The sequence below is a fragment of the Motacilla alba genome, chromosome 2, assembly GCF_015832195.1.
Source record: "Motacilla alba alba isolate MOTALB_02 chromosome 2, Motacilla_alba_V1.0_pri, whole genome shotgun sequence".
In the NCBI taxonomy this organism is placed as follows: Eukaryota; Metazoa; Chordata; class Aves; order Passeriformes; family Motacillidae; genus Motacilla; species Motacilla alba.
In genome coordinates this window covers 20,007,733-20,035,659 of record NC_052017.1, presented here as the reverse complement: position 1 = coordinate 20,035,659, position 27,927 = coordinate 20,007,733, and the positions used below count along the sequence as shown (strand labels likewise).

At 36.7% G+C, this 27,927-nt stretch overlaps 1 protein-coding gene across 1 annotated transcript in view; it reads left to right on the top strand.

Moving 5' to 3' along the window:
• Positions 1–27,927, top strand: part of LOC119695309 (macrophage mannose receptor 1-like) — a 52,076-nt gene that overhangs the window by 8,071 nt on the left and 16,078 nt on the right. Inside the window, exons 4-17 of the mRNA XM_038123537.1 lie at positions 2,116–2,277; positions 5,311–5,424; positions 7,809–7,958; positions 12,395–12,577; positions 15,630–15,787; positions 18,169–18,282; positions 19,563–19,678; positions 20,931–21,079; positions 22,475–22,674; positions 23,587–23,711; positions 24,829–24,916; positions 25,799–25,943; positions 27,178–27,219; positions 27,345–27,508. Of these exons, the coding sequence (XP_037979465.1) occupies positions 2,116–2,277; positions 5,311–5,424; positions 7,809–7,958; positions 12,395–12,577; positions 15,630–15,787; positions 18,169–18,282; positions 19,563–19,678; positions 20,931–21,079; positions 22,475–22,674; positions 23,587–23,711; positions 24,829–24,916; positions 25,799–25,943; positions 27,178–27,219; positions 27,345–27,508 (1,910 nt within the window). The remainder of the gene's footprint in view (positions 1–2,115; positions 2,278–5,310; positions 5,425–7,808; positions 7,959–12,394; positions 12,578–15,629; positions 15,788–18,168; positions 18,283–19,562; positions 19,679–20,930; positions 21,080–22,474; positions 22,675–23,586; positions 23,712–24,828; positions 24,917–25,798; positions 25,944–27,177; positions 27,220–27,344; positions 27,509–27,927) is intronic.

The window sequence follows — 27,927 nt, the reverse complement described above, 5'->3', positions numbered from 1 at the left end:
GAAGCTTACACTGTAAGGAAAGGAACTGAGCAGTGCTGCTACAGCAAACAATTTTTAGTAGCCTGGGAAGTGCTGCTTCTTTGTAGGTTACACCATGTCTTTTTGAACTGCATGCTGCACCTCAAAGAAGGTGTTGGGGAAGAAAACAAGTTGCACAGTGTAAGACCATCAGGAGAGTGACTTGAAGTGTACCTATAGCTCTATTCCAGTGTGAAAATCTCCATTGAGGCCACTTTTGATGGATGAATTGCAGGATTCAGAAACCCTTCTAAGCAATGCATAAAAATGAAGGTGGTTAGGACAGAAACAAAACTTGCAGAAAATAAATGCATGCTGAATTCATCTGTGTAGGATAGAGTTCAGGTTTTTATTAATTTTCTACTTACGTACTGAGGACATGTGTGATTTAACACTAATTTAGCTTAGGTGCTAAAATATATTATTTCAGGAAAGCATTTCATCCTTCTGTTTCTCTGGGGACCTAAGCTTTAAACAATACCAGACAGATTTTCCAAAATCCTGCTCTGCAATCCTGCATTTGAACTCTTAAAACTCAGGCATCTCAAAAGCAAATTTTCCAAGACTTAGAAATGAGTTTGATTTTTATGAAAGGCCAAAATTCTACAGGAGAGCACCATATGGAAGTCAGCTATAAATTATGAGACAGGGGAACTGAGGTGGAAGGTTGGATGAATGCCCAAGACTTGTTTACCTCTTCTCTGTAATAATTACACAAGATTTTTAATAAACCCCTTACTATCAAGTCAGAGCCAGTTTTCTTTACTGAATTATAGATTTTACTATTTTTGCAATATTAATTCTATCTCAAGCTCGTGCACAGGGATTTATGGCCTTTTAAAACATAATGTAGCAAAGAAGTTTTGATTCTGATAGTTATAAAATATTTTGGACAGGAGTTGATTTGTGGATAATTATAATCATGTGAAAGTTACCATCTTTACTGAAATGTCATTATTACAGTAGGTTATATTTTATTTCTCTTAAAAATAAAGATAATGTGAAATGAAGCACTTTATATTACCTATAGATAATCAAATTTAATACAGGAAAAAGTGGAACTGGTAAGTGACCTCCTGGTATTTAACATGTATCATGCTTTGTTTTGAGTTTTGTTTATTGTACTGTTTCCCTCTATTTGCAGACCGAAGTATTCTGAGCACTCTGAATTTAGAGAAGACCTCTTTCTCTCAATTTTTTAGTTTGTGACTTGAGGATCTAATAAAGGCTTCAGGAATTCAGTTTTTTTTCTCCTTGTTGGCAGACATGCACTGATCTCTGCTGTGCTCTCCTTTAGTCATGCAACTTTATTCCCTTTATGTGATATTTAGCTCTGTGCTGGGACCTCACATAGGTTCCATTTTTGGCAGATCAAAATCACACTGTCTTCTGTTGCTTGTTTGTGGAGAAACAATTGAGATGAAGCAGAAGAGACTGCAGCAGTGTAAAGAGTGTGGTACCTTCTGGGATAACTTCTACTGTTGGGTCCTTTTGGGTGGTGCTTTCACTGGCATTGCCTGAAAGTGACAATTGAGGTATTCAAGGAGTTCAGTCAGGCTACGTGGCAGAGGAGAAAGTCCTGCCATGTCAGACACATGTTTAAGAAATCAGGAATTGCAGGGGAATGTGAGATGGATGCTGATGATGTCAGCTTGGCATTCAGTACTTGGGTCTGATTACTACAATTAAAGTAAAAAAATCCATAGCCACTTTATATAGTGACCCAAATTATTAAAAACTTGGGGTTTATCTCAGAAAATAAGGTCAGCTTGATATATACCTTAGCTAGCATCAGCCTGAAAGTTTTTAGTCTTTTTCTCCACATTCACAAATCAACTCTTTTAGCATTTTTTCAGCCACTTACTGTTTACCTTAAACAGCAGATTCTTTTGTACCAGAGAAAACAGTGACCTTGTTTCATACCCTGTCTACTGTCCTGGATCTACTATTACATTAGAGAACCTCAGAATTCCTTTCAAACCATTTGTCTATAGCAGTGTTCGGGCATTTTTTGTCTTTTGCTATACATTTTTTTTGGTATATTTTATCTGGCTCTGTCTTCATGATAAATTACAACATTTTCATTTCTCCCTGTAGTTACTAGTAGTGATTTGTGGAACACAGACCCTTTAACAAATGTCCAGTACCAGATAAACTCTGAGACAGCTCTGAAATGGCATCAGGCAAGAAAAAGCTGCCAGCAGCAGAAGGCAGAGCTGTTGAGCATCACAGAGTTACATGAACAAACATACCTGACAGGTAGGTTAATATTATCCATTGTTTCCTTAAAAAAGTGTATTATTGCAACAGTGACACTAATTTGGCACGTTCCATCTTGAAGATTATATTTGTTCAATTCTGGTAATTAGTAAATTGAAATAGTTATATTGAATGATTAATCTGGAAATATAGGGCAGATAATATTTATTTTATCATAATTAAATATTGCCATAAAGTAAGAGTGACATAAAAAATACAATACTTAAGTAATGTTGGCAATAAAGAATGAATGTTGGAATGCAGAAAAATGCGAAGGAGTTTGTAAACTGAAGATGGAGATATATATTGCATCCTTTTTGCACTCTTCTTGTCGTGTGTATTAGTCAGCAGTTTGGCCTATTTCACTAAAGCCATTGCATTTTCAGTATATCCTAAAATATGAAAAGAAAAAGAACTAATAAACAAAAGGACTCATAAATATTTTCTTTTAGTTTCAATTTCCTTCAATGTTTTTGGAAAGAGTTTCCACACTTCTCCTATGAGAAAATTCTTAAATTTTACTTGAATTTATTTACATTCTACATTGAGAAAATTCTCTTTATTACCATCTCAGCCTGTGTACAAACGTGAAATAGTTCACTGATTCATCTATTAAATAGATTAGAAAATATTTTAAATATGGTACATCAGTCGAAAGATAAAATATTCCATACCATAACCTATATGTTGTACTCTCTGAATTTGTAGAATAAGAAGATTGGAGAATGGTTTGGGTAGAAAGGTAAACATTTAAAGATCATCTAGTCCAACCTCTCTGACATGGTATGGGACATCATGGATTCGACTGGGTTGCTCAAAGTCCCATCTAACCTTACCTTGAACACTTTCAATGATGAGAATCAACAATTTCTCAGGGAAACCTGTTCCATCAACATTATAAAAAATGCCTTCATTATATCCAATCTAAATCTGCCCACTTTCATCTTTAAACTATTATCCCTTGTTGAGTCACTACAAGCCCTGGTAAAAAGTCTTCCTCCAAATTTCTTAGAAGTCCTTTTCATTTATTGAAAAGCTGTGATAAAGTCTTCCCAGAGCCCTCTCCTCTCCAGGCTAAGCAAACCCAGCTCTCTCAGCCATTCTTCACAGGAGGGATGTTTCAGCCCTCTGATGAATTTTCTTGCCTCTTCTGGTCTTGTTCCATGCTTTTCTTGTACTGGGGACCCCACAGTTGAATGCACCACTCCGAGTATGTCTCCCCAGAGAAGGGTTGAGGGTCAGAATCCTTTCCCTTGCCCTGCTGGCCCCACTGCTTTGGAGGCCCAGGACACGTTTGGCTTTCTGGGCTGTGAGTGCACATGGCCAGGTCATGTCCAGATTTTCATCCATGAAGTCCTTCTGTGCTGTGCTGCTCTCAATCCATTCATCCCTAGTCCATATTGATATTGTGAATTTCCATGACCCAGGGATAGGACCTGGTGCTCGGCTTTGTTGAACTTCCTGTGATTGGCATGGGCCCACTCCTCAAGCCTGTCAGAGGCCCTCTGGTTGCCATTGCTTCCCTCCAGTGAGCCAAACACACCCCTCAGCTGGGTGTCATCTGCAAACTTGCTGAGGGTGCACCAATCCCACCGCTCTGTGGGTAACGTAGATATTGATAATATTGGTGCCAACACAGACCCTAGAGGGACACCACTTGTTACTGGTTTCCATTTGGATTCTAAGCCACTGACTGTAGCTCTTTAGATGCAGACATCCAGCCAATTCCTTATCCATCTAGTAGGCCATCAATCAAATCCATGTTTCTCCACTTTAGAGGAATGAGAAATGTATTTTTAATGCTATGAACAATTTGTTCTGTCTAAACTTCTGTTGTCAATTTAAAGATTTGGTCAAAACATGGGTTGTTTTTTAAATGACTGCGAGAAAATTATTGTTGAAAATAGTGCTCAAGGGAACAAACTGGTGCTGGCACAGAAGGTAGTTATTAGTTGATGTGTTTTAATTGCAAACTGATAGATATGGCTGCTAAATGTATGTGAAGATCAGTTTTTCATTATACAGATACCCCGGTAGTACTAGGATTTCCTGTCATGCTCAGTTCTCAATTTTTCTAACCATAAATTGTTCGTCCAGGAGAAGTAATAGAGTATGTTAATGTGTTGGTGCAAAACCAGGTCTGAGATTCCAATTCTTTCCGGTCAACTACCTCTCCTTTTAAGTTTGCTATGCTTCAAGTGCTGCCCATCATTGTGGTGTCAAAGACAAATACAAATTGCAACATCCTGGCACGATGACATCCGTAGAAGCAGAAACAAATTATACATATTGCACAATGATTTTCTGTGAACTATAATGAAACACACTTAAATTTTAAAAATCAGCAGGCATCCAGCTGTGCTTCCAAGATTTCTGCTAAGGGCAGAGATAGTCATTTGATTAGTACTGACCATGAGTAATGCTCAGCAGGGCCATACCTAAGCATGATATTTCTAAGTGCTTTTCAGAGCTAGAGGAATAAGTTTGAATTGTTTTTTTTTTTTTGAAGCCGGACCTAACATTGGCTGGAGAACTGAAATCAGACAAGTCTGAAAAATGCACAAGATATGCTGTTAAAAAGATGGTGTTTACAATGATTGCATTTTGATAAATGAGAACAGGTTTTTCACACCATGAAATTCACACTTGGTAATTTTATGGAAGAGAAAATACACACTGAGAAACTTTATCTTTCATTTTAGAAAACTGATTTTTGGTTTTGTGGCCTTTTCTGCAACTTTACCCATTTAATATTTTATAGTTCTGAAAAAAACAAGTAGCAAAGTCATTTTGTTTTCTGTTGCAATAAAATACCCCAAACCTAAATATGTCAAAACTCTAAAACTAAACTGACCAATGTAAGATGACCGGTTTATCAGGTTTAGCATAACCACCTTAACTAGAATGTTAAAAATTGTTAACACTTGTACTAAGAAAAAGAAGAAGGCTTAACAAGAATTCAGCTCTCAAGTTTTGAGGAATGTTTGCTCTTGCTGTGGACTTGCAATGTCTCTCTCTGTCTCTGTTACCCAGGTCTGACTCGCACACTGAGTTCAGCTCTCTGGTTTGGCCTCAACAGTTTGAATTTCAACAGTGGATGGCAATGGGTTGGTGGTGCTCCTTTTCGGTACTTAAACTGGGTTCCAGGTAAGGTTAAATGCATTGCTACTCAGTTCAAAAGGCAAAAATCTGGTCATTATGTAACAAATATCTTTTCTAGCACTCTATTCTTCTGCAATTATTGAGCTTGTTTTGGTGCTGAACGATTCTGATTGTGGTTGTAAACACTGTGAGTAATGGCTCTTATGCTAGGGATATGCCCCAGGCTTAACTTATTATTCATAATGGAAATGGTAGGCTCAAAATACATAGGAAAGCTTTAAGTCATTTGTTGACACTTCATTTGCTTATCTTCCTAATTTATTTTATTTTTGAATGCGGAGAAATCAAGTTTTGTAGAAGTCTTAATTTGTGAGATTAGAGTGATCAGCGATGGGGTGGGTTTTTTGTCTGCTTTTTCCTTTTCTTCAAATTCCTTTCCAATTTGTTTTTGTTAATACTTTTTTATTTGCTTCAAGAATAGCTTTTCATTTTCATTTGGGATTGATCCACCCTCAACAGTAGCACATATCAGACTGAATATTTGAGGCTAGACTACTTTGACAGAAGCCCAGCTACTCCACAGCTGTGGCTGCAGTGTTGAACTCTGGTGCCATCATTAATTTCTGTGCCATCTGTGCACATGGTGAAGGGCTGCATCTCTGCTTGACTATTCAGAGTGCCTATGTAATAGTGATTTTTTGCAGGACCCTTGCCTTGTTCCTTTGCACTGGCTATTCAGGGATCTTTCGGAGACTAATTTAAAGTAGGTGTCTGAAGTTTACAGTGTAAATGCTCTTTATATTCACTGAGCATTTAATCACCAGTAACTATAAGTGCATGCTCCAATGTATCACCCAGGGCCTTCCTTGTGTAGATAAGGCCAAAAGCACGTTTTAGGTGGACAAACTTTGTGAGTAGGCAAGCGCTGAAGAGTGAATTGAACTACTTTATAAATAGCTCTCCAGTGGAGTGAGCACACAGGCAAACAGATGAACTGCAAGTTGCTGTGGAGGTGTTTATAGGTCTGTAGTCTGAGGGCACTGATGAGAATCTGCACGCAAGGAGGAGTGGGGGAAACACAGCTGTGAGATGGAGCCAAAGCAGCAAGAGGAGCTGCTCATGGTAGTTAAAACTGCAGACAACTCTCAGTTGTACTGTAAAGAATTAAAGGGTTAAGATGGGGTTTGATGGAACAGAAATGGACTCCATTTATTCTTAACTCTTTACAGTCCTTAATTTTATTCAAAGGTAATACTCTACTCTTATGTCCACATAACATATTTTATATTTGTGCTATCTCCTTCATGACTTTATGTTGGCTCTGCCTCCCTGTCTCATCCCTATTACACTGAATGCTTAAGAACTGGCTGTCTTTTCATTACCACATTTTAAGGGAATTTGTGGAAACGTCATATTTGTCCATTGCACTAGCCCTAAATTAATTGAAAAAAAAAAATTAAACCGTTATCAGTGTTTAAACAAAACTGATCTTGCTTAGACATTTTGGCAATCTAGCTGCCAATAGCTGTACTTCTTTGTGCAATAAAACAATCTAAAATTGTATTTTTGAAGTAAGCATATTTATTTCTCTAATGGGAAGAAGATAGAACACGACTGCAAATATAAGACATATTAATCTAAAGTAATGAAAACATAATGATAAAAGAAAAATTCAGTGAACAATCTTGGACTCTAAAAATATTGTTCTGTTGTGTTTATTCTGTGTAGTAGCAATGCTTGTTATGTAGTATAGTGGCTTATGGTCAGAAATTAAAGAAAAAACATGCTAAGTTTAATGCTAAGTTTAATAACAGTGTGTCAGACCTTGAAAAGTTCACCTGGTTTATTGCTGAAATCTATTCTGTTCTACAGCTTCTACTTTTCTTCTAGGTGTTTTTGTTAGTATTAATGTAAACCAACTGTAACAAAAATATACCAATATCCTGATATTGTCATGTAGTTTAGACAAATAAAGTTCACATTAGCAAAATAATTACTTATTATTTTTCTTATACCAAGTACAGAATTTGAGAAGCTTATGGAACAGGTTTTTTACCTGAAGACTGTCCACTGGAGCTTAGACATCCTCTATGTAGAAAAGAAAGAAATCCCAAAGAAAATAAACACATATACGATAATAGCTTCTACCAAGACTTTGAACATGTAAAGAGGCTGTTAAATTATGAATTTACAACTTGTGGTTGCTGTGGAAAAATTTTCTCTTGAGGGAATGAACTTCCCCCTTCAGGCTAAAGGACTGTCATGCATCACAGTTACTTATGTGTTAATGCATTTTATGGTTGAAGTATGGACCAGAAGGGAATGTGAGAGTGGGGAGGATAACCGTGTTGCGCTTATACTCTGTTGTTAATGAGATTTGTGGTGGTAGTTTTTTGTTCTGTTTCGGTTTTTTTTTTTTCTTTTTTAAGGCCATCCTTCTCCAGAACCTGGAAAAATCTGTGGTGCATTGAATCCTGGCAAAGGTGCTAAGTGGGAGAACTGGGAATGTGACAAGAAACTTGGCTATATTTGTAAACGAGGAAATGCTACTTTAGAATCTTCTTTCATTATTCCTAGAGGTAGGTTTGGTAATAAGCCTTCAACAAATTCTTTGTGACCAATGTTTTCTATCTGTAACTGGAATAGGTGTTATTGCATGTGGTAAAACCAAGCAAAGAACTCTGTAAACTGTGATTTGACCAAGATTCCCTCTAAAAGTAAACAGTGTGTACTTCCTTTTTGCCCTGGCCTCCCTGTGTCCTGTGTAATAATCTTCAATCATCTTGAGAACTCCACAATTTTGTAATTTAGAACTCTTTTCCAAAACCAAGCAGAACTGTCTGATTATAAAGTAATAAAAAATGAATGTAATGTTTTTAAAATGACGTAATATTCTGAAAACGCAGGTACCAAATGAAACTAATCCACTTCTTCCTGTAATTTTTTCCTACTTATGAATTGGTGCAAGTCAGCAGTGGAGTAGAACAACATTTTTACATTTTTTTTGAATTAGATATTTTAAGGTATCTACGTTCCTTATAAATATAGAAATATTTATATAGAAATATGAAAATATGTATTTGTATACATATAAAAGCATATACAATTCTTTAAGAAATTATTTAAAATATATATTCACATACACTTTTTCAGAAAAATGTAACTCTGGAACTTTCCTCATGTACTTAAGAAAGTGAAGAGTGATAGGATTTATTTTGACTTCTTTCCTTGTTATCTCTGTGTACTATAAACTTCTTGTAACTTACTCCTTTGTTTCATCACTCCTTCTTTCTGTCCTTTACAAGTTCCTTTCTTTTTCCAGGTCATACCTGCATCTCTTAAATCCACTGATATTATTATGTGCAGGCTTTAGAAGCAGAAGGCTAAACTGGAACTAGATTTCCAGTTCATTTATTAATGTGCATCACTACTTGCAAAGCAGATGTTTTGGAAAAATCTGTGTTTGATATTTGGCTTAAAAAACAGCTCGTGTTTTTCAATATTTTTTCTGCTTTTGCCAATATAGAATCAGTCCTGTTAAAAACACTTAGGACAGAGAATTCTGCCTCCTTTTTTTTTGCTTGCAACACAGAAAAAACCACAACAATTAGCTGGTGTCTCATTAATTAGATATTGAAATACATATTAATTAATTTAATTGATGATTTCATATTGAAATCAAGTATGTTTGTTGCCTTAGCTGAGAAAGACTTAAATGCATGTTAAAATTATTTCTTAATTTAAGATGTAAACTTTCATTAGTATTTGTATACAGGTGACACCCAAATAGTTTCATTTGTATAGATTGTTTTAGGTTGTTTTGGTTGCTACTGCTCAGCTTTTCAGGTTTCATACATCAGTTCTAAAACACTGGTGCCTATAAATATAATATCAGTTTAAGATTGGCTGCTATATTATTTATATTTAAATTCAGAGTGGGTTTTTTGGAGGGAGGTGTGTGTCTAATAGTCGTTACTCTCTTTTTCATTTGGCTTTTGTTCCTAACCCTCACCTCCACCCTCCAGTTTACCAGCAATTTGAAGGAAGAGAAAAAAGTTTTCAAATTAACAGAAATTGCTGAGTAAACACTGTGACAGATAAACCAGAGACTGGCAGTAGTTCAATTAATAAAATATTTTCCAAAATGTCCCACAGGGGGAAGTAATAAAAGGAGTAAGCATAGAATCATGCAAGGTGTTAGGTGCCCTCAGCTTCTAAAGGTGTAAAGGAAAACTCATGGCAGATTATGTTTTCCTGAGTTAAGAAATAAATTAATTGCAAATTCATACATGCACTTAGTTGTTCACCTGACATTAAGCAACCAGAAAAGCCTTTGAAATTTTAACCCTGGAAGTTATAATTGTGTCTAACAGGGCAGTATCTCGGACAGAGGAATGTTTTACAACAGAATGTAATCATGCTTTGTTGTTTGAACACTTGCTTGTGTTCAAAAACAAAGTCGGGAAGAATCTTTACAGAATATTTGTTTTCATTACAGATGGCTTTTCACAAAGCAAACTTCTGCAGGATTGTTTTGTTTTTGTTTTTTGCTTCTTGTAACAAAATATTTTTTCCAGTAGGGGGCCACATCATGTTGTACATCAAAGCATCTTCTGGCTACAGAGCATTTGTTCTGTAACTCAGCAAAGTATATTAATAGAAATGTATTAATTTCAAATTCAAAATGCTGAAAGGAAAGGCTGTCTATCTACCTCCACAAAGTGACTGCCAACATGGATTTTATCCCAAGCCAACAAAGTGTGGTGATCCTAAAGTACTGGTTACAAATATTTTCTTTAAATATTCAGTTGGAAGAAGTAAATGTTCTTACTGTTATTGTTGATTTGCTGTGCATCTCTGTCTTATCAGGCCACATAGGATGGGTCTAAGAGAGAAATTTGAATATCAGAATCATGAGACTGACTTCAGTTAGTGCTTTCACCCTTTTAGACACACAAGTCAAGCACTGTGAGAGTTTTCAGACTTCAGAAAGTCAAGCTTACAAGAAAGTCAGCTTCACAAGAGTACTAGCTCTATATTTGAGGAATAACTACTCTACAGTTATATGCCAATATATTTCTCAGCTTGACATTTGGAATAATATTGTTTGAATGTTAATGTAATACTATCTTTTCCCTTTTATTTGTGATAAAAAAGAAGCAATGCAAATTAAGTGAAATGATGTCCAGGGAGTAGTACTTGTTTCCATTAGGATGAAAAAGTAAACTGGATGGCTTTGAGTTGTCTAGTATTCTCTTTAAAAGTAGAATGGGGAAGCACAGAGTCAATTTTTGCTGAGTAGCTGAAACGAAGAACTCAAGAGTTTCTTGTACTAAGAAATCCCCAGCAATGGAATTCAATGAGACTTACACCAAAGAAACTAGACCATCAACAGCTTTTTTTTTTTTTCTTCTTTTTTTGAGGCCTGCAACAAGTTCCTTCTTGTTACTGGGTCTATAAACAAAAGTTTTGCTGTCCTGCCATAGCTGCTTTAGTGTTTAGTGAGTAATATTGTCACAGTCTGCATCCAATTGAAAAAGAGATGCTCATGGACTCACTGAGACATAAATATCTTTGTGACTCTCTCTGTGGCTATGTCTGAACTGCTGATTTCTGTTCTATGCAGTGTTTGCAGTTTGCAGAAGGGTATGTTGAGTGTTCTCTGATTTATGGCAAAGCACTGTAAAATGTGCATGCTCAGAGCTGAGACCAGGTACAAGATGGATTAGACAGCTGTCTGAAGCATCAGACTAACTTCTACAACAGCATTTGTCACCTCTGTCCTCACTTGTTTCTCCCAACATCACAACATTCAGTTTGTTTTCCTGGCGTACCCCAACCTCTATTTCACCTTTTCCTCTCCTTTGGCAGACTTGAGAAGTCTCTGACAGGGCACTGAGCCCCTTGTCCTGGGGAAAAAAAAAAATTAGTTTTACTCGAACTTTGTGAGAACATGCTGGCACTTTTTAATTGCAGGTCTGAAAGAGCAGGTACTGCTTATAATAGAAATGTGTGTTATTACACTAAGTATCTATTAATCATCAGGTATCATCCAGTTGAAACAAGATATGTGCTTGCAACAAGGGCCTGACTGGTCATGAGTTTGCGTGCCTATTTAAACATTTCTGAGGGATACATCACACTGTACAACAAACACATTGCTCCTTCTTCTGATATATACAAGTTTTTTTTTGCCAGCAGAATTTTTGAAAACCTGCTGTCCTTGTTCTACTCTATATATTGGTGTTTGCTAGACCCATCTGCTGATGATAAATAAAGAGCTGCAAGAATCATAATTTGTTTCTACAACAGCAATACTCTGTTTGTTACACATTCGGGTGGCACTCCTCCCAAGGTTGAATTGTTTGCTGTACAGTGATGTATTTGTTGGCAATACCCTGGTGCTCTTATACTGAGCTACTTAAAGCAAGTTTTAAGCATAAATCATTTACTTTGACAACATCATTTTCTCAGTTAAGCTTCTGAAAAGGATTCCAAAATGCAATAGTCTTATTTGTGTTCTCTTAGGATTATGTATAATCAGTTATTTTTTTCAGTAGTCTAGCAGATGGGCTAATCCATAAAGTGCATAAGTTTTTTTTTGAAAAATAATTACTCTCATAAATATGGATTGTAAAGTCAGGTTCTTAACATACAGCATGGGGGTTAAAGAGAGGTGCTGACATCAGTGTAGAAAAATTATAAAGCGCCAATCTGCAGACCTTACATTTTAGTATGCATATATGCATGCATATAAAAGACAAAACTGTGTTTTAATTGTCTTTTCTCAAATTGAAAGCAGTTGTTTGCAACTGTAGTGTTCTTTAAGAACAGTGTGGAAGTTTCAACTTTCAATTAGTCATGCAGATTTTTATCACTGAACATATTTTTCATCTTGGCTGTTCTTTGTGAAGAAAATTGATTAGATTTTTTTGTTAAATATTTTCTGATCTGATATTTAGTCTTTAGTTAAGAACAGAATTCTGAAACTCTTCATGGCAATTTTTCTTTTCAGAGACTAATGTGCCTATTAGGTGTCCTCACCAATGGATGTCATATGCTGGTCACTGTTACATAATTCATAGGGACCCCAAAATATGGAAAGATGCCTTAACATCTTGCAGGAAAGAGGATGGAGATCTGGCAAGCATCCATAATGTTGAAGAATACAGCTTTGTTATTTCTCAACTTGGGTACCGTGAGTATTTTTTCGCAATAACATGTATCTATATATACTAAGTAAAGAAGGTGTTTTGAACATGTCTTGCCTGTGAATAAAATGAGGAGACTGTTTAAAAATACTAATTGTCCCGATCCCAGGATGCAGAAGGCGTTAAATTTTAAATTTAAAAAAAATCAAAGGAAGAAAAAACACAGAATAGGGTATAATATTATTCTATAATTGTCCTGACCACAGAGCACAAAAGAACTTACAGTTTTAAACTAAAAAATTAGAGAAAACAAGAACACAGAATAGGAGCACAAAACCCAAACAGGCTTTACTGCCACTAAAAACCTGTGGTCAGTGATGCAAATTGCATTATTTTCAAACTCCTATTTCTTAGGGTCTGCCTCTCCTTCCTTTCTCCTTCTATATAAGTTAAAGCAATTAAAAACTTTTTTCATAAGATAAAAGGATTTTACAATCAATGTTCAAAAATTAATGGGGGGAAGTGAGGTCCACTGGTCCAAGAGAGTTTGGGAGGATCTGTGTCCTATTATTAACACTGCCACGTCCTTATGTTTCAAATCATGCTTGTTGTGTTTCTCCTGACAAAAGAATCCATCTGTCCCAGTACATGGATTCAGATGTGTCCCATATCAAATACAGTATTTATGTGCTTGGCTTGTGAGCACATATTTGAGCTGTTGCAAGGCAAGTTAATCTGCAGGCGTAAGATGTGTTCATTAGGAGAGTGCAGCCATGCTGACTCTGAGGCAATTTAATGGTTGCTATTGCTTTACATGAACCTGCTCTTGCATGAAGGAACACTTTGCTTTTTGATGGAAGAAGCAGGTTCACACCTACACATGCTTCTTGGTAGTGACTGATCCCACGTGCACTTTCAGGGCCAGGTAAAGATGAGTTAGTTTATCCTTCACTTAAAGTGTAGCTGTGTGCTTTGAGCTGCAGCATAGCAGCAGCCCTGGAGTGGAAATCACAAAACAGATGATAGGCTTTACTTTTGTCTCCTAGCTACCTCCGCGGCAACTTGTGCTTAGCTTCACATTCCTGAAAGAGTGACTCGTTCTCTCATGAAACTTTTACTCTTTCAGAAGATATTCTTAGGAAAAATGGGACCTCTTGATGAGACATTAGGACATTTGATAGAAGTTAGATTCTAAAGGAAACTAGTTGTATTTTCACCTTACATATACAAAGTAGGTTATTTCACAGTTCGATGCTCCTCCAAAGACCTTTCCTGAACTGACTGCTGTTCTGTTTTTGTAAAACTGAGTGGTTTTGAAAGGCAAATAATCCTGAAGGAAACCAGGCTTCTCACAAATGACGCACTAGCTGCAGCAGACTATTTTGAAAGCGTTCTTTTCAGAGGAGTAAAATTGAAACAATTAAAGAAGCCTTTTACAACAATTTATGACTGTGTCAGATTACCCTTGTTCATCATTGAGAGGAGAACACCACATATTGCAGTGGCTAGAAAAATCTTGTCTGCATCAGACCACTGCTGTACAGAAAGAACAGAAGTCTATCTTTGTGCCAAACAATTCACAGTCCCATGATAAAACAAAGGAAGAAGGGGTACAATGAGATGAATATTGTCATGGTAGCTGAGCTTTTGTTGGCATCACCCACAAAGGAGAACTTTAGAGAGGAACATGAAGAATAAAGAAGTGCATTCTGGATGTTTACACAAGTCCAGCATGTGACACGGCACAAATGTGGCCCCGTGCATGACTGAGAATGGGAAGCAGCTTTACAAATTGCTGGAAAAAGCCTCTCTTGGTATTTAGTCATACAGCTGTAGAGATGTTTGCAAAAAAGCAGCAGTTCTTCTAGTGAGGAAAAAAATGCTATGTAGGAAGAGACTCCATAGATTCACATGGCTTTTTGAGATGGCTTTGATGTAGTTATTTTGTGGAAGAATGCTGTTTCTTGCTCATATTACCATGGTGTGAGCCCACCACTGTAGGAGCTCTGAGCATCGACAATGCCTGTGCTGTGCTAAATGCTTAGTATACACAGACAGAAAGATTTTAAGAGGTAACTGAACAAAAAATAAAGAGCATGGATGGCAGTGAGCAAGGAGGGAATGAGAGCGTGATGGGCAGTAGAACTGGATCAGCTTTCAATGTGTTAGCAGAAGAGTTTAAACAAGGATACTGAAATGTCATTTTGGGAGACTTCTGAGCATAAAACGCAGTCTGCAAGAAAGGGTTAAGGTGTGTGTTGAAAATGGAGCCTGAGAATTTGGGGGCTTAGGGGTGGAGAGATGGTAAGAAATTATGGATGAGCTATGGGGGCTGATCACACTTAGGTATAATAAAGGCAAGAGAGTCAAGGGAGGGAAGGAGAAAGGACAGAGAATTGACTCTGTCATTCAAGTGACTGGCTAGGAGGGTGATATTTGCAGTATCTCGGTTGGCCAGAATGGGAAACCTCTCAGAAACAGATAGTGTGAAGTAAATTCCTTGACCAATCCTGTAGTTTCCTTCAAGCCAAAAGCCAACAGCTAACACCTTTAACTGTAAAGTGAAAAAAAAAAAAACTAAAAAAATCCAACAACCACATTAATTTCACTTTAGTCTGAAACAAAATAAAATATAGGAACACATATAAAGGAAAAAGTTGCAAGTACTCTGATTTTCAGCTCTGAAAGACATCACTAGGTGTCTTAGCATTAGAAAATAGGACATTTCTTTCTTCACTATACTCAAAGTAGGAAGAAAAAGGGAGGTAATATTTTATTTAGGTCTTTATTCATATCTTGTTAAAAGAGTTTTGAATCAGAAAAAAATGAGCTTTGTTGTGTTGCAACATAATTCAGAAAAGGGAGTATTTTGGCTGTTTTCTATGAAGTTGAACACCCTTATCTTATCTCCACTTTGGTGAGTGGCCTTTCCTGATGACTGGAGTGGGTATATGAGAATCAGTCTGAATTCTATGAGGCTGAGAACCCTAATTTCCTGTCTGCCTTTTCAACTTCCTAAAAACAAATTTTTTCTTTTCTTTTTTCTCACAAAGGAAAAATTTCACATTATGTGACAGGATTGTTAATTGTATGTTTTAGAGCCATCTGATGAGCTGTGGATTGGGTTGAATGATCTCAAGGTTCAGATGTATTTTGAATGGAGTGATGGAACTCCTGTCACCTACACTAAGTGGCTTCGTGGAGAACCCACTCATGCAAACAACAGGCAGGAGGACTGTGTCGTTATGAAGGGAAAGGTAAAGCCACATAGCTATTGAATAAAATGTCTTATGATTTCCTTTATAATTTGAGTTTTTTCCATACAAGAGCAAATAATATTATGTTTTTTAAATGGGGTTTTTACTACTTGAAGCAGCCTATTTTGGAGTCAGGAATTAATTTTTTGAGGAAGGATCTCAGTTTGAGGTTTCCAGAAAATTTCACTGTCTTCCCTGAGAAGGAGAAAAGTAGTGGCAACTGCCCCTCAAGATCCATAGCTCTGGATTTCAGTTTGTGAATGTGGACTTTTAAAAGAATCCTATAATTACACCAGGAAGCAGACAAACATGTAAACCTGTTTCTTCAGGAAGCTAAAAAAGACATTTTGGATATGTTTGGCATTTTTATGTTTTGACTTAATATGGGATTCACCTTAAAAAATTGCACTACCAAATTTTTATTGATGCTAGAGAGAAGTAATCTTTTCAGAAGAAAATAAAAATCTTTATTTTATTTTCATAGGCAAAGTTGTAAATCTTGGATTTATAAGGTGGTTTAATTTGTGTGCATATATCTACACTGTACATAAGAGCTCTGAGAAAAGTAGTAAAGTATTTAGCAGAAGCATTAGTGAAAGCCATTCCTGAAGTACAATGCAAAGGCTGCTTTGAAAGGGCTGTCTTCTGGAATCTGGCAAAGATCAGTGACCTAAGAGGAACAGAGATAATACCAGGCATAGGAGACAGTCTGCGTTGATATTGTATTTTTCCTTTTTATGAGAGTTAAAAATATTAAACTTACCACATCCTTTAGAGTTTTCCTATTTTATCAGGGGGGAAAAAAAGCATGCACACCTACCAAAGGAATTTTCTTATTTTGCAAAATTAACAATGCATAACTATAAGTTGACCTTCACAGTTTGTTGACATTTACCTACCTAAGTATATTTATGTTTCCATTGTTGATACTTTTGGGTTGATGAGTCCTTGGTGGAAGCCATCTAAATCTATCACTTATTTTTATGGAACAAAGCCTGCCCCATCTGTAACACCACCTTTCTCAAGGAAACATTTGGGTTTAGTTAACAAGAAAGTAAGAGAACAGAGATACATTTGCAAAAGGCAGCCCATAGAGACCAACACATCAGAAAGCTTTAAGCATCTGCCCTTCTTGTTCTTTAGCCCATCCTTTTATATCCCTCATGTTCGTGCAGTGCACCTGTGTGCACTCTGTTCCCTTTGGTGGTTGGTCAGTGCACCTCAGCACTCCATGTCCCACTACCTTCAATGCTGCTCACCTGCTTTTCACAGCTGCAGCCCGTTGGGGATGAGGCTCCACTGCAGCCCCACTCCCAATTCCCACAAACTGTGCGCCTACAGGGACCCACAGCTTCAGAGTAGGTTTTCCTGTGTTGAGGAAATCTGAAGTCTGGAAAGCTGATTTCTCCCAGTCTGAGAAGGTCAGAGATTTGGGTGATTATTTGAAAAGTCTGCCAACCTTATGAGAAAGACACGGTAGGGAATGATGTGACAGCCACCAATGGACTTTCCTTGCAGTGAGCACAGGACAGACGCAAGCAACACATGAATATCCAAGGCTTTTTTGTTGTAGGCAGAAGTGTTGAGCTTTGGGAGAGTTTTTGCTGGAAGCAGGGTTTTTGAGTGTCTTGAGAACTTGGAATATTGTGGCACACGTGTCTGTATTTTAACATGATGATTATTTTACATTTTTGGTGGGGAGGGGGGGTTTGAAAGAATAAAACAAACAAGTTGATTGCTATCAACTGCTATGAAATTACAGTTGCAAAGGTGTAGTCTTCAAGGCACCAGTGAATGGTGCACAAGTTTCTCTTTGTCTCCTAATATCTTAGTTGATCTGTTCAGCCAAAATAAACATAAAATATTTTGGGAACATGGTGTCATGTTCCTTACTTTCAGTACAACTCCCACTGAATGTCATTGTTTCTTCTGACAACCTGCAGTATGAGGAATAAGAATATTAATTTTAACTGTGACAAAGAACTTTTCGCATCTTCAAAGTTTTGTGTAAGTATTTACTAAGGAATGCAGTCTTCTGCTGTTGTTTTTTTTTGCTGTTAGAGCTGTATTTCTCTGGGGATAGCTGATACTCCCTTTCCTCCAACATAATTATTAAATCAGCAGTCTTTGTAAAGATGGTATATTGCAGTCACTTTCAAGGGATTGCTTTTCAGAAGGGTAAATAATCAAAGTGTAAGTCAATGGTAAATCATCTCCAGAAGAAGTGAGATAGGAGTAAGATTTTGGAATTAAGTATTGAACTTAAATGAAGGATTTTCTCCATAGAAAGCTAGCAAAAATTATTCAATACTTAGAAGCATAAACCAGTTTTTTTTTGGAGATTAAAGCTCAGTTGACTGAGGTTCTGTTTGTATGTTCAGGATGGATTTTGGGCAGACCATTCTTGTGAAAAGAAAATTGGCTACATCTGTAAAAGGAAACCTATGTCAGATGCTCCTACAGAAGAGGAAACTATTGACATGGGCTGCCAGAGAGTAAGTGAAGAAAAAGCTGTCTGATCTGAATAGGCTGCTAAGAATGATAAAGAAGAGAAACTGTCACCTAGGTGGCAGAAAAAAACATGAAAAATAGGTTCTGTTTCATAATAATCAGAAGAATTTGCCTTCTCATTTTTGTGGCAGAATGACTAAATATGACTAAATCTAATCTATGACTGTCATTTGGCTCTTAATACTCACTTTTTCCACAACTTAAACCAAGTCTCAAACCTATTATCCCTGCAGCAGACCATTTATCCTTGATTGGCATTCAAGCTTCCCTAAAGAGTTTGCCTGTACCATCAGCTGCACTTCAGCTCTGGCGACAGTTTTCTACAAAACTTTTCATAGCCGGAAGGGTGTCCCTGTCTAAATACTGTTCTCAGGGCTTTGCTGTGTCTCTGGCAGTGCTCTCTACTTTGAATAACTTACTGACCAAATAAAATGAATCTATTGTGCTTCTTCTCAATTGTCCGCGGATCTATTTTTTACTTGCTTGCTTTCTAATGACATAACACCCAGTAATAACAAAAAAATTACTGAAAATTATTATGTCATTGGAAATATTATTGAGTGTTTGTTTTCTTTGAAGAAATTGCCTTTTCTTCCAAGTCTGCTTTACACAACTTCAGGAAAAGTCTTTGGTGATTATTCCCAGTATTTGTAAAGAGTACCTGGAACCCTTACAAGTGTTGGAGGAAATAAAGTTCCTCATACTTACAGATGTTATCATTGCAGAACTAAGTGCATGCTTGTAGAAAAAAAAATCTCTCAAAAGTGAGAAATTAAAAACCATCAGAAGAAATTTTTGTGAACTGCGGCTGATTATAGCAGCCTTCTCTGAGAGCATGTTCCTGAGTAAACGATATTTGAATGACAAAACTTTGGGAGTGAGTTTTAATGTTAGCCAAGAATAAACAAACTTGTTTGAGGAGTCATTTCCTTTCTGAAAGTTCAAGCTGAAGGTTGCTTTTCAAGACTGTTCTGGTGATTTCATGATGCCATATTATAATCCTGTTCTGAGCACAAGAGGTGCACAGCAAAGCCTCTCATCCCTTTGCGAGTGGAATACATTGATTGAAAATTAATTAGATATGAAAAATTGTTTTATGAAACCAAATTCTAAAAAGCTTTGATCCTGTCTGCTTCCACTCTGACTTTTTCAGTTACATTGTTCCTTGACTAGTGAGTAAGCAATAATGGTATAAATCAGTTTTCTGTTTTGTTGGTTCCCTTTTCTCTTTCCCTTTGTGATGACTTCACATTTATTTTGGCAGGGCTGGAAAAGACATGGTTTTTATTGTTACTTCATTGGAAATACATTTGTAACTTTTTCTCAAGCAAATCAAACCTGTGGAAAGCATCAGGCTTTTTTAGCCACAGTTGAAGACAGGTATGTAAACATCTACTTGTCTGAGGGGGTCACAGGAGGATTCAACTTCAAGCATCACCTGCATATCAGAATAAAGACGCTGGGCAAAAATCTAGCTTCAGAGGACAGCTATCTGTCGATACAGAACTTCTTACAGTTTTTACATGTAACTTCAAATCCAGGAATCTGGTTTATACTGAAAGCAGGTCATGGTTGTGAAACCCATATTGATATAGATGGTTTTGTCAAATAAAAAGTAGAACTATATCTTCTACTTCTTAATTGTGGTGGGTAACTTGAGTAAGGAATACAAAATCTAATTCTGAGTATTGAATGAAGAGATATGGCTCTGAATTCCTTTCAAGAGGTAGTACAAAAGAGAAATAGGATAATTTTCAACTATCTGGTCTTTGAATTGAGGTATTTTAAAAAAATTAAGTGAGAAATCAAATTATGTAAAATGCTTGGTACCTGAAAATCTGTCACAATGCAGTCAGGGTTACATGAGTGCAAAATTTCTGGAGAAGTGGTGCACATTGCTCTATGTGAAATATAGGAAAAATAAAAAGTTTAAAAAACAAAATATTTTTCTTGCAGATGACTTGATGCTTTACACAATCTCTTATTTGTTTCTATATAATCAAAATTGGTATATTCTACTGTGAAAGCTCCAGCTGTCATGAATGGTAGCTCTATAAACATAGCACTGCAGCTGCCATAAAAATGTTTTAATATTTATGTGGCCTTCTGACTACACCTTGTTATGAGAAAACTTTTTTTATTTGCTTTGATTGCTTAAGAGCTGCTTGTTTAAACACTCTAGTGAACTATTACAGGCTTTACCTCTACATAGGTTTCTTTGCTAAATATGACTTGTCTTGCCCAATCATTGGATCTAATTTAGTGTTCCTTAGTTTTTTCAGTTTTGGATTTGTTTGAAGCAAGAAGTAAAAAAATACAAGAGTACTAGAAACTCACAAAAAAGTGGTATAAAACATAAGGCATGTCAGGTTTCTTCTTTACTATCAATTTCCTGTCAGTCCAAGATTAGACCATCTTATTCACTGGGCATCTGAGAAAAAGCAAAATACTCTGAAATTGAAGCTTACAAAATATCTATTATATAATGGTTTTGTTATATTATTTGCTAAACAAAATCCTTTCAAGCTATGCAAGAAGGTGCAGCTCTAATTCTGAGAAAATAACACGCCTTCTGCAACTTTAAAGAATAAATTTAACAGTATTAATTTATTGACTGATTTCTTTTTAACAGATATGAACAAGCCTATCTGACTAGCCTGGTTGGGCTGAAAACAGAAAGATACTTTTGGATAGGACTTTCAGATGTAGAAGAAAAGGGAACGTTCAAGTGGTCTAATGGTGAATCTGTCTTATTTACACACTGGAATTCTGAAATGCCTGGTAGGTATGACTCTGTGCTGTTTAATTAGTTCAAGACCCGAAATAAATTGCTCACTGCCTGAAGATTTTTCCTTAGCTCTCTCATGATGATATAATGGCCAATGGCTTTGAAATACATCAGGCTGCTCTCCCCAAGAATCCAGTGTGGCTGGGAAGTTCCTGTCTAGTGCTGAAATGAGTTTTTAGTATGAGTTTGGGAAGAAACTTTTCATTGAGATCAAATTTCTGATTTGCAACTGTTCAGGGGAAGTCTGTGCCTGTACTGCTCTGGAGGAGCAATCTCTGCAGGCCTAGTGACCCTCCTTGCAAGTGCTGCCTGCTCAGCCATATCTCATAGCACACTTGTTTGCTGCACGTTCTGAGTGCATGGGATATCAGCATGCATGAAGCATCTCTGAGTCCTAGACAAAAGGGGATTGTAAGGTAGGACAACAGGGCCCAAATTTAACAGTAGGAGATCATTTAATCTGACATGATCACATGAGAAAGGGATCATGGTTATTGGTGTATGAAGTTCTGGTATGTTGCATATGCCTTTCAGGAGGTCCTCTGATTCTGTTTAATTTCAGTACCTAATTGCTGATTTGATAAATTTGAATTTGTCAGTTGAAGTGGTAAGGTTATGTAGGCTTATATATACCTAGTTAGTTCTTGAAAATTTCTAGTCAAATGAGAAAAAAATTGAGAAACTAGCTCTAACGAAATTTAGTTTTAGGGAAGAATTTCTTGGGTCTAAGGTTATGATCTAGTCAGCCACTGCAGGTGATTTGGTCTGAGGCATAATTCAGACTGGATCAACTACAGACTTTTTTGCCTTTTTTTTTCCTTCATGAATTAGAATCATAGAATCACAGAATGGTTTGTGTTGAAGGAACATTTCAAGATCACTTAGTCCCCACCTGCTGCCATGGACATCTTTCACTAGGCTCAACCTGACCTTGATATCTTTCATGAATGAGGCATCTGCAACTTCTTCAGGGAACCTCTTCCACTTACTCACTACATTCATAATAATAATAATAATAAAATCATTCTTTATGCCCAATCTGAATCTACCTTCTTTCATTTAAAAATGATTGTCTCTTGTTCTGTAACTATAAGCTCTGGCAAAAAAGTCTTCACCTTATAAGCACTCTTTAGATAGTTAGTAGCCAAGGTAATGTTTCCCTGCAGTTTTGTGTTCTCCAGGCTGAACAACCCCACTCCCTAAGCCTCTCTTTATAGGAGAGGTGTTCCAGCCTTCTGATAATTTTTATGGTCCTCCTGGGGACCTGCTCCAACATTAGAAACATTTTTGACTCTGTACAATGACTTAATTTCTGCCAGGATAGAATATGAAATTTTCTAACTTATAACACCCTAAATGGCATTTTGTGCATTCTTGTTTACAATCAGGAAGAAAGCCAGGCTGTGTTGCCATGAGGACTGGAATAGCAGGTGGATTATGGGATGTAATAAAATGTGAAGAAAAGGCAAAGTTCATATGCAAAGTGTGGGCAGAAGGAGTGACACTTCCCCCCGTTCCCACAACAACTCCTACTCCCCGGTGTCCAGAAGGCTGGGACTCAAGCAATCGTATTAGCTTCTGTTTCAAAGTAAGTATGCTGGTTATTTCTGCATTAAGGGAGTTGCTATTTGCTTCACATACGCGTGATTAGCTCAGTTTGCCAGAGCATAGTGCTTATAATACCAAGGTTGCAGGTTTGATCCCATCATGGGCCATTCACTTAAGAGTTGGACTTGATGGTCCCTATGGGTCTTTTACAACTCAGAATATTCTGTGATCCCAATAAAAATTGGCATATGTATGTCCTATTGTTTCATAATCTTTTTTTCCAGATTATATGTAGAAGTTTTCTTCCTTTCTACTAAAATGCTCATGGTTTTGTTTATTCTTTTAAAGACTAATCTTCAGGTTTGACCTTTTGTTCTTAAATTCCAGTTCTGGTTTGTGGTCTGGTTGTTGTCTTGCAGTAGACACTCCTATCAGCAATGCAGTGCGCTAACTGACTTAAAGAGTTCATTCCAAGCCTGTGTTTCACAGTGGAGAACACTCCTAAGCCCTGTACTCCGTGTTTCTGTAATCCCCACAGAATATTGTGGGGGCATAGAATATAAGAAAATATAGTGTAGAAAGTAATTTCACCCCTAAGGAGTTGCAGCTGGGCCCATTATCTAAGATTAGGAACAGGCCTGACTTTAGCAGGCCACATCTGTGACCAATGAGAAGAAGAGTGCTATAAAAGAGTAGGTTGACTGGTTGAGAAGGGAACTGGAGTTAGTTGGCTACTGTGCGAGGAAGAAAGAGTTAGTGCTCTGAGGAGCAGCCCATGAGAAAACACCAAGAAGGTATGAAACTTTTGTGATAAGGAGACAACAATATAGAACTTTTACATTAAGATGACAACAGACTATAATTGTAAATCAATTGCTTTTGGGTAGCTAATATTTCTTGATCTTGTGTTCTATATGGTCGGTTTTGTCTCATGGCAAAATGGTCTCTTTAGCCTTTTTCCAGAGCAGAGCACAAGAAGACGTGGCTGGAGTCGCAGGCGTTCTGCCGGTCCATAGGAGGAGATCTGGCCTCCATTAATGGCAAGGAGGAGCAGTACGTGATATGGCGCTCCATCGCGTGAGTATCTGCAGGGCCAGCAGGACACTTCAGCCACCACCAGAGCCTTCTGAAATACTCCACATTAGCTGTTTAAGCCTTTGCTTCTGTATGAGCTAGTCTGCAATCCCTGTCTTTGTCAAACACACAGCAAAAGCATAGAGCTGACAAAGTAGTTGATGAGTAGCAGTAATAGCCTCAAAAGCTGGTGCTGAAAGGGCATTGGCAAGATGTCTTGTTAAGGCAATATTCATCATCTGAAGTAAAGCTATTTACTGTGGAGTTGTTGATATACTAAAATTACTACAGATGCCAGTTGTTTTCATGTAAGTGTACAAAAATGGTAACAGTTTAATAAATCTAGATAATATGTTGATTTTTTTGTAACTTTTATGAACTAATAATATCAGAGGCAACTTCAGATTATTTTTTTTCTTACATAAGGAAGGTAAATAAGGTAAGTCCCTGAACTGGAAAAAAAAGGGGTGAGATTTCTAAACACAGTGAAAAGATAACACTTGCAATATGACCAGAACAAACCAGGCTCAAGAATCTTGTACATCCCTGGCTAACCAAGAAGCAAGACTGAAGCATCACAGCCCTGCAAAATGCTATGACCATACTAGAGTCCCAGTTGTGTACTTACAGTAAGGATGAAGTCTCAGATGCATCTTTGCCACAAATTAGCTGAATACATTCAGATTAACCAGTAAAGTGTGTTTGCTTGCAGACAAGAATTAGTTTAAGGTGATATTTTTAAAATGTGACTCAAATGCAGAAAGTAACTCTCTGTTTGAAAGCTGTAAGTGCCTTTACAGAGAAAATGAGGAGCTGAGAAATGGAGCAACAGTAGCCAGTGAACCATTATACAAAGGTATCAAGCCACTTTATGTACAGGAGTTGTATCTGGTAATTTTCTTGATCTGTATTTCAATCTGAGTTAACGCATAATGATAACAGCTAGAAACAGCCGCAATTTTATTTATTTCCACCTTGGTTTTTATTGTTTTTGACAGCATTACGTTATACGTTATCCTTAGAGAACTCTTAACTGTAGTAAGTGATTGTTAAAAATATTGCAATGCCTTTAATAGTATTAGTATTTTATTTTTGTTTGTTTGTTTTTATTTTTTTTCAGAAACAATGGCTATTTCCACCAGACTTTCTGGATGGGTTTATATTACTTGAATCCTGATGATGGCTTTGCTTGGAGTGATGGATCTCCAGTGAGTAATTTAATTTTCCACAGCTGTTATTTTGCATTCCCTGTATTTCCTATTTATGTGTAGTGTATGTGTTTCTGTATGTTTTTATGCTTAATCATAAGCCTCTGTATTGTGCACTCTTTAGGAAAGCTAATAAATAGCAATTTCATGGCTTGATATTTTTGGCTGAAAGGACTAAAAGAATATTTTGGACTAAAAGGATATTCTTAGGAATGCGAGTAATTTTTTTGTGTGTAAAAAACAACTAACTTCTTTAGTTGTTCTTTTCTTTGCTCATTATCTGCAACGGCTTACATTCCATGGAGATGAAGACACTTTTTTAATGCCAGTTTGACTTACTGCACTTTAAACGAAGGTATAAAACTGTAGAAATGAAAGTGATTTTGGAGATGCAGGTGTATTTGATGCAAGGTTGGCCAAGATATATTGATGGGGATTTAGAGTAGAGAAACCTGAAACCAGATTTTATATAGGAAAATTAGAATAGCAGTAATACTTTTTCTGAGGCAAATGACAACATTTTTATTACATCTTAATAATATCCTGTTCTACTCATATTGTATATTTAGTTAGTTTAATATCAAGATGTAGCATACCCCAACATTGTTATTGAATGTATTTTAAAGAATTTAGGTCCCATAAAAAATGTTTATTTTCTTCCAAGTGTGCACAAAACCAACTGTTACCTAAACTGCAATCCTTTCACAATCTGAAAAAAAGTTTGAAATGTCAGCATTTGCACAGGAGGATTCTCGTTTCCTCCTCAGTTTTTAACCTGACAATGGGAACAATTTGTAGGTCTGTGCTTTGATGCTGTCTCCTCCCTCTCTCCTTACTTTATTTCCATATAACAGAATCTTCACAAAACTTCTTCTGTCATAGGTGAGGTATGAAAATTGGGGCTTTGGAGAACCTAATAATTATCAAGGAGTTGAACTTTGTACAGAGATCAGTGGTGATTCCAGCCTGCTTTGGAATGACAGGCACTGTGATTATATGTATGGATGGATTTGCCAAATAAGAAAAGGTATTGCTCACTCCTGTGTATTAGTGTAATAAGAAGATATTCTTGGTTGACTTTTACCTTAATTGTAAAAAAAGAAAAAAATTCAAAACCTCTTTATAAGAATTGTTCCCTCCTTCACTTGCCTCAGGTGCTGTTTTGTTTGATAAGAATGTGTAGTTTGAGGATGGAGCCCGGTTTCAAGATACTTTATTTCTATATTCACATGTTGATTACTTGGTAAATTCTCATGAAATATGTGTTTGGATGCTTTTTATTTACTGAAGATATCAAGACAAATATTTATAATTTAGGGAACGTTTGAGTTTCCCTAGCATTGCATCTATCTAAATTTGAGCTTTTTAGAAAGGGCAAGGCATTTAAGTGTTTTGATGCATTCTTATAGTAGGACAGAGAGGAGCAAAATAACGATCTTGCATTAGTTTATTGACAATAAATATAATCTCTGCCTTTTATTGATAAGAGAATTTCTTAGGCATAGATTTTCTTAATGAATTTCAGTGCTAGTGAGATTACATTTTGGTACAAAACTAATTGGTAAGCCTAAACTGACAGAGTTTTTCTGTATAATAAATTCCTTTCCTGAGATACTAATGATCCCATCTCCATGATGCCATAGCAAAAATAACTGGGAATTCTTTAGTCTAAAGTTTTCCTTTTCATTAAGGACCACTTAATTTCTTGAGATCTTTTCCAGCGAGATTTTTCATCTAGGAAAATTTGTAAGAGCAAGGTAGAAGTTGCTCTCAGCCAAAGAAAGATGAAAAGAACCTCATCCTATAGTAGTTTAGGGCACCCCATCAGATGATAACCCAGCCTGCATTCCTGCTATCTCTGGTTTAAGTCAGAATTCAAGTATTTATGGCCAGGGGAAGAGAGAGAGATGGAGATCCAGGGCAACTTTCTTAACAGAGTTAATTCTTTGGGACATAAGGTTTACTGCTCTCAATTAGTAAAAAATTTACTTGATTCAGGTAAAGTTCAAGGTATTTATAATACTTTACATGTAAGGAATAGCCTCAGGGAACAAGACTACGTATTTACGTACGAATATTTTACGAATATTTTACCCAAAAATAAAAGGTTTAGGTTATTTAGTTCATTCTGCATTTTGGTGTTAAATCCATGGCTAACCATGAAAGTCAATGTCAGTATTAAAACATGCCTGTCAGTCCCAGTAAATATCTTCTCTTCAGACAGAAAGTATACAATCATAATAAATATTTTTTTCTCACAGGGGCAAGTGTGAAGCCTGAACCAACAGAATCTCCTACACCTGGTAGGTGTTACTGCTATTGCTCTTTGTGCATCTGTGTGTGTGTGTGTTCAAAAGCATTAAAATTTTATTAAAGAGGACTCTTGTATCTCAGGAGCAGAATAGTTAGCTTGGCAATTATCTTACAGAATACGTGACTACTGAGGATGGATGGATTATACACGAAGACAAACAGTACTATTTCAGCACGGAGACCGTTCCTATGGAAGAGGGTCGTGAGTTCTGCAAAAAGAACTTCGGAGATCTTTCTGTCATTGACAGTGAAAGCGAAAGAAAGTTCCTCTGGCGATATGTAAGAAAAATCATTAATACTAGGGAATAAACCATCCAAAACAAGTGAGCATGGGCACAGATCCTTTTCACCATGGTGTTCTTCCTACAAGTTTTAATAGTGAAGTTGCAGTTACACTAAGCCAAATTAGTATGATGAACAAATTAATGCTAACTTTTAAGGGATCTGTGGCTTCATTTTAGCAAAAATATTTCACTGATGAGTTATGATTGTGTAGGATATCTGAAGTAGTGGATCAAAGCAGCAATTGTCTTACATGCAACACTCAGAACATTGGATTTAGATCTTATCTGTTTATCTGGGCTATACTCTACCTAGCAGTCTCTTTTTGGTCCTCAAGTTTGCATTTTTGTCTCCTTCTTGTGAGAATATATTTATGGAGAGAGAAGAAACTGGGACATGGATTATGCCATGAGAAA